Source organism: Strix uralensis, chromosome 12 (assembly GCF_047716275.1).
Source record: "Strix uralensis isolate ZFMK-TIS-50842 chromosome 12, bStrUra1, whole genome shotgun sequence".
In the NCBI taxonomy this organism is placed as follows: Eukaryota; Metazoa; Chordata; class Aves; order Strigiformes; family Strigidae; genus Strix; species Strix uralensis.
Window position 1 is genome coordinate 1,437,924 of NC_133983.1, and position 6,627 is coordinate 1,444,550.

Below are 6,627 nucleotides of genomic sequence, written 5' to 3' on the forward strand. Positions count from 1 at the left end.
GGAGTCCCCCCAGTCTCCATGACCTTTCAAAGGTGCCAGAGAGTGGCCTCACTGTGACATTGTCTTGCATGCTGAGTACCCTTAGATGTAACCCATCCATTCCCGTGTACTGATAAGGGCTGAGTTTGCTCAAGTAGCCCCTGATTTGATTCCTAGACACCATTGGCTGTTCTCCTTCAGAGTCCTGCCTCGAGGCACAAAGGCCTTGGGAGGCCTTGCTGGTGAAGACTGAGGCAAAGAGGACATAGACTATCTCAGATCTATCTATACCTGCTCTTACCAAATCCAGCAGTGGTCCTACATTATCTTTGTTTCTTCATTAAGTGTTCATGAAGTAGTTGTTGTGAATGGGCAATTTAGGCCGCTTAAAGAACCACTGTCAATGGAATCAACAAAACTGGTTTTATTGAAATAAGATGTGTAAAAGTGCAACTTAATAAAGTTTGATGGCATGGTTCACTCTCTTTGGCTCTCTGTGTAGCCAGATGTTTTGCTGATCAGGGATATCAATTAAACTCAGACACCAGAGTGAAAAGAGCAGGCGTATTTTACTAGAAATAACTAAATAATATAACAGAATAATACAGAAAACATACAGTAAGAAAAGACAGAGTAGTGCACTTAAACAAATAGGAAAATACAGGGTAATGCATCACACCATTACTACCTTAGAGAGAGAATGGTGATTAAGAACCAGAAGGTCAAGAGCTGCAGCTCCCATGCGTCTGCAGATGCCGGGACCCCGGGCAGGCTGAGAGCTGACCCTGGCCGGCGGCAGAGTCCCTGCCCCAGCACACAGCCCCTGGGGTGCAGGGACCCTGCTCTGAAGGACAGCCCTGGGCACTCAGTGATGGAGGGGGCTGGGGTGGGGCTGCCAGAAGAGGGACAACTTGCCAGCTTGGCAGAGTGCGGGTGCCTGGTTTTCAGGCCCTGAGGTGTCTCAGGAGGGGCAGGCTGGCCTAAAGCTTCTCTCCTCCTCCTCCCCTCCGGGCTTTGTGTTCTAGCGGGACAGCTGGGGCTTTGTCACAAGGGCACCCTGGGTCCGGGTGTGCTGTCCTGCAGGCAGCGGCAGAGGCCGGGAGTGACACTGTCTGCTCAGCACGCTCAGCGTGTTCCCCGTGGGAAGGACACCGTGGCACTGGGATTATTGTTCCAGCATTCTTTTTTAAAAAGCTTTGTATTGAAATATGGCCCTTTTCCAGAGGTCAAATGCCACTTCTCCAAGGCTCAGCAGCACCAGCAGCACAGTGACTTCAGGCTCCATCTTGATGTCTGCATATTTCTTGACAAGACAAAGATGGTCTCAGCAGCCAGGGACCTGACTGAGAGTTCGGTGTCTTCCACCAAGGGCTGCAGGGCTGCAAGAGAAGGAAGCAGAGCAGACATGAAACTCCACTGCCTGCAGAGACCCCCAGGAGTCCCCTCCAGACCATGCCAGCCCCACCCATCTCCTTCCCTGGCCAGGAGGAGCAAGTGGGACAAACAGACCAGCTGGAAGCTGCTGCTCAGGAATTCCCCATGTGCCCCTGACATGTTCCTCTGCCCCTGGAGCATTTTCCTGCAGCCAGGCCAAGCCTGGCAGCACCCTGGCCAGGCTCTGTCCCCTGCCCCACCAGCCCTGGCCAGCACAGCACTGCCCCTGCTCACCGTTGCAGATCTCCCTCATCTTCTTCTTGCTTACGTTCCTCAGGTGCTCCACACCAAGCCCTAGGCACAGAACTCCCCGTGAGACTTCTGCTCCCCAGCACACTCCCAGCAGCACAGCCCCCAGCCCTGCCAGCTCGGCTGCACGCCCTCCTCCCCCTCAGCAGGGCTGACCCCAGGGCAGGACTGTGCCCAAGGGCGGTGGCACTGACCAAGGCCCCCAGCAAGCCCAAGCCCACCTGCATGGTGGGCCCTGCGGGGGTGGGGGGGGTGGTCTGGGGCAGGGCTGCCAGAAGAGGGACCCCGGGGACAGTAGCTTACCAATGAACCCGACGGCCGCCTCTCGTATGGTGGCCTGAGTGTCCTCCAGGTATGGCAGGCTCTGACACAGGTATTCTTCCACCCTGCTCCTGTCGTGCGCTAACTGAGAAAGCACAAGAGCACGGGGCTGGTACGGACCCTCCCCAGCCAGCCATCCGCACCAGTCCCTGCTCCCAGCACCCCCTTCTCCCCCGGCAATTCCCATCTCCCAGCCAGAGTCCGGTGGGGCTGAGGTTCAGAGAGCGCCACAGGCAGATTGCGCCTGGGGGTGGCAAGACCTCTCTGTCCCACTGCCAGGGCCCACGGGTGCCAGGTCTCCTGGAGGAGAGCTCTTGGGGACATCTGTGCTTGGAGGCAGGGAAGGAGGGTGCAGCTCCAGGCTCTGGGCTCCAGGCTGGAGCAGGGCAAGCAAGGCACAGCTGCACAGCCCTCCCCACGGGCACGGGGGGCAGCCCTTGTCCAGCCAGCCTGGGGTCTGGGGACTGTCCTCACCAAAAACTCTCCAACCAGCCGTGTGTGATACGGCTCAGGCATGTAGTTGGGCATCCTCCACCCCAGGAACTCTGTACAGGCAACGAAGGTGTCCCTAGAGGCCTGCAGAGAAGCACAAGATGGGAGATGGCATCAGAGCCCAGGGAAGGAGACCTGGCATCCTCCTCCTCTTGGCCACGCTCTGTGTCATTCCCAGTCCCTTTTGGGAAGAGGCAGAAGGGGACAGAGTCTGAACCGGGTTCAGTGCCCAGGGCAGGGACACAGGGCAGCCACCACCTCAGGCATCTCACACTGCCGGCCTGCAGAACAGGGATCCTCAAGAGCTGCTGAGCTGCCACCAGGGATGGGGGCAGAGTGAAGGGCAAAGGTGGTGTGGGCCCACGGCTGTAGGCAGCGAGGGCTGGAGTCCCAGAGACACCGGGGCAGGACGGAGCCAGCAGCATGTCCCATGGACACCCCCAGCAGGACGCTTGGCTCCCCAGCTGGGGCTGCCCCAGCTCCTCCGTGCCCAGGCTCCAGATGGGCAGAGCTTTGATCCTGGGCATCAGGGCCAGTCCCCTTCGGGCTGCATCTCCCTTCCCACAGCTTTCCCTGCCCCAGTCTGGGGAACGGGGAACAAGCTGGCTCTGTGACTGTGGGCTGCTGCTGAGCCCTGCTGGACCAGGCAGAGCAGGTCTGGGAAATGTCTGTGCCAGGTTCTCCGGCCCTGCTCGTGCCGGGGCTGCAGGAAGCCTTCCTCTGGGCTGTGCTGAAGTAGAGCTGAATGGGGAGAGTGGGCCCGCAGGGGACCCCACCTCCCCATCCACCTCTGAAGCGGGCAGCAGGGGGGAAGGAGGAAGGCAGCAGTGGGATCAGTGCAGGGAAGGACCGGAGCAGTGGGACCCTGAGGTGACACGCATTCCCAGACTCTGACATCCAGCGGCCCTTGCCTCTTCTGCCCAGACCACCCCCATGGTGTCAGCACTCCCTTCTCCATGACAATACTTGCTGGTCACTGCACCTTGGCCACGCTCTTGATCTGGTCATTCCTATGCAGGAACAGTGGGAGAAGGACACTCTGCACTTTCTTTGCCATCTTTTTCTTCTGTCTCCCCACCACAGTCTTCACCACGTCTTTGAAGAGTCTGATGGAGATCTCCCGCAGCTGGCTGGACTCCTGGTAGGGAGGAGGACAGAAGGACTTCAGCAACAGCCACTCCCTGCCCACAGTGAGCAAGGGCATTAGCGTGGCTGATGGGAGGGGAGAGGCTCTGCGGTCAGATCCTGAACACAGGAACTGTGGACCAGATCTGCAGCTGGGCTGGAGGGCAGCCCTCCTTGCAGAGCACCCATCTGTAGGGCTGAGGCTCCCACAGCAGCCTTACATCATCAAAGAGGGGCAGGAGCTTCTCTGCCAGCTGCAGAGCGATGAGGCTGGCCTCCTTCCTCTTCATGTGACCCATCATGTTCCTGAAGAATTCCAGGGACTTCATCTTGACATCAGTGTTGGCATGCCGCAGGGTCTCCATGATGTCTGGCAGCAGGACCTGCATTTTTCTGGCCTGTAGAGAACACACAGTTTCCTTATTGTGCAGCAGTGAAGACCACCCTGGCAAAATTGTGCTGGTCGCTGAGCACCAGCCTCCCATCCAGCTCCCCAGCAGGTGCCACAGGAGCCGGTCAGCACAGCAGCCCCTTGGCAGGCCGTGGCCACTGATAGGGATGCAAGGAGAGCACGAGGAAGGGAGTGCAGGAGAGCAGTGTCCCCTGCTCAGCCGGGTACCCCCTTTTCCAACCAGCCTGAGGGCTCCCCAGGCACCCACCAGCCCCAAGCTGCCACTGGAGCTGCTGCCCCTCCCATCCCTCTCAGCTGCCTTGAAATGGCTTCAGGTGCCCGAGAGAGCTGGCTTCGGGAAGGAGGGAAGAACAAGGCCTGACAGGGCTCATGGGCAGGGCAATCCAGCCATGGGGTACTTACATCCATCAGCCAGGACTCAGGGTCTCTAACGGCCATGTCCAGGACATTGCTGCCCATCTGCCTGGCATAGAAGTCGTCTGCTGTCAGGGCCTCAGTGGCCACAAGGACAGTGTCTGTCGCCTGAGAAGGCTGGAGGGATTCTTCAAATACCTATCCGAAGAAGGAAGGGAGGGAAGGCATGTCACACTGAGCAGCACCCTGATGGTGCTGCTTGGCTGAGCAGCACAAACAGCTCTGGTGCCCAACAGTGCTGGCAGCAGTGCCTGTAGAAAAGCTGGCAGCAGGGGCTGCAGTCTCTGCAGGGTGGAGGATGAGAGCAGAGGGCCCCCAGGGTGAGGGAGGAGGGTTGGGGTCATGGGCAACATGTGTTGGTCCTCTGCAGAACTAGGGGCTCGCTGGTGGCCAGGAGGGCTGGAGCTGCTGCGGGGGCCACCCTTGTGGTAGGCCCTGCTCAGGGACAGCAGCAACCATCTCACCCGGGACAGCGAGGCCCTGCCAACCTCACTGATTCTGGGTCTCTTTGCTCACACAAGCCCTCTGCTGATCCCACAGACCAGAGTCCCAGCAAGGGGGGAGCTCATTACCAGCATCACGTCGCTGCTGTCGAGCGGAGGAGGCAAGCGGGTGCTGTCAGCATCCCGTCCCGCTTGCAGGTCTGGATGCTCCGGATTCTCCTGCTCTGGCAGTGTCTCGGCTACATGGAGTGGAAACACAGAAGAGTCAGTAAGGACACACCATCCTTGCCCACAAGCCTCCCAAACAGTGAAAAGAGCTTTAAACTCAGCACGGCTGGGAAGGGAGGCTGTGCTGGAGGCGGCTCCCAGCCCTGAGCAGCCCTGCCATTCAAGCACCGCTGGCACCCCTGCCCACGGGTCGTCTGATTCCAGTGTGCCGAGGAAATGGGATCCCGGCATCGAGCCGGTCGCCCTCTCTGGCTCCGGCCCTGCCCAGCCCCGGGAGGCCCTCACTCACCAGCCTGTAGCAGCTGCACCATGGACACATCGCAGAGCTCCGGCAGAGAGCTGCTCTCCTGGGCAGCCTCCACCTCCTCCAAGGCCACCCTGGGGTGGCTGGCAGCTCTCTCTGACATGCTGCAAAATGCAGAAAAGTAGGGAAATGCCTCAGTGCTGTGGGACTGCCGGGCGTGGCAGGGAAAGACGTGGGCTGCGCTGGAGGTGCCCTCGCCAGCTCCGTGCTCCTGTCTTGTCCCGTCACTGTCTTGTCAGACACTGCAGGGCCGCAGCCACGCTGGCGGCTTTTGTAGGGTGTCACAGAGGTGCGTCACAAAGGGCCCCACTGTGACCCGCCACCAGGGCCAGCTGGGCACGTCACAAAGGGCCCCACTGTGACCCGCCACCAGGGCTGCGAGGGGCGGGGCGTCCACTGCAGGTAGTAGGGAGACAGCTTGCCACTGGCCCACGGGTCCTCCCAGGGTGTCCCCAGGCCTCCACCTGCCCTTATGTCCCCTCAGGACTTTCCCGTACCCTCTGGCTCATCATCCCTGAGCCCGGTGTTCACACGCCCTGGCATGGCCCTAGCTTCTCCCCTTCCATGTAGTGCTCTCTTTGCAGATCTACAGTTTCTGTCATCTCACAGTTAAGTCCTTCCCCCCCACACTCTGAAAATCTCTCTCAGCACCAGGAAGCCAAAGATGGTTACGCCTGCTCCTCTCCTCCAACTGCTCTCCGGGGATACAGTTGTCGAAGGGACTCTTACAGTGTCTATCGCTTACCAGATGCTGTCAGAATAGGAGACCCAAAAGAAATATCCTCTCTCTTTTCTACACTGCCCTAACATGTCGAATCGGGGCCCTCACCTACAGCCTAAGAGACACAGAACTTGATGGGTCAGTCAGAAAAGTCTTCTCTAAACACATGGATTTCACTGGGATCCAAATCACGCCTGATTGTTCTGAACAGCTTCTGAGCTGCTCCTTATTTGTGCCTTTAGAGATTTCTCCACATTTCTAAGGTGGGCAGTGAAGAGGATAGACATTTTAGGATGGTGTCTGCCATCTCATTGTTTTTTTTCACATAGCACTCATACTATCTGCTGTTCCATCAATGTCTCTTTTCTAATTCAGTTGACGTACTTGCAGTTGCCCTTTGTAGTTCAGCAACCCCTAACCATGGGATAAAAGCTCGTACAAGCAGGTGGGACTTAGCACCACACTCTATCAGAGGGCTGTAACGCTTTTTCTCATGTATATATGT

At 58.4% G+C, this 6,627-nt stretch overlaps 1 protein-coding gene across 1 annotated transcript; it reads right to left on the bottom strand.

Moving 5' to 3' along the window:
- Positions 1-1,292: 1,292 nt before the first annotated feature.
- On the bottom strand, positions 1,293-5,504 carry LOC141948974 (uncharacterized). Its single transcript, XM_074882084.1, has 9 exons — positions 5,387-5,504; positions 4,999-5,108; positions 4,415-4,564; positions 3,822-3,998; positions 3,458-3,613; positions 2,458-2,559; positions 1,966-2,064; positions 1,648-1,707; positions 1,293-1,358 (listed from the first exon to the last, which is right to left on the bottom strand). Exons 1-8 carry the CDS (start codon positions 5,502-5,504, stop codon positions 1,687-1,689), a joined length of 933 nt encoding a protein of 310 aa, XP_074738185.1. The 3' UTR covers positions 1,293-1,358; positions 1,648-1,686.
- Positions 5,505-6,627: the final 1,123 nt, after the last annotated feature.

Bases quoted from the DNA above. Each gene is read 5' to 3' on its own strand.
- LOC141948974 (XM_074882084.1), bottom strand. From the start codon at position 5,504: ATGTCAGAGAGAGCTGCCAGCCACCCCAGGGTGGCCTTGGAGGAGGTG. The intron at 3,999-4,414 runs GTAAGTACCCCA...TGTTCTCTACAG, and splicing joins CTGAGTCCTGGCTGATGGAT to GCCAGAAAAATGCAGGTCCT. The intron at 1,708-1,965 runs GTAAGCTACTGT...TTCTGTGCCTAG, and splicing joins GGCGGCCGTCGGGTTCATTG to GGCTTGGTGTGGAGCACCTG.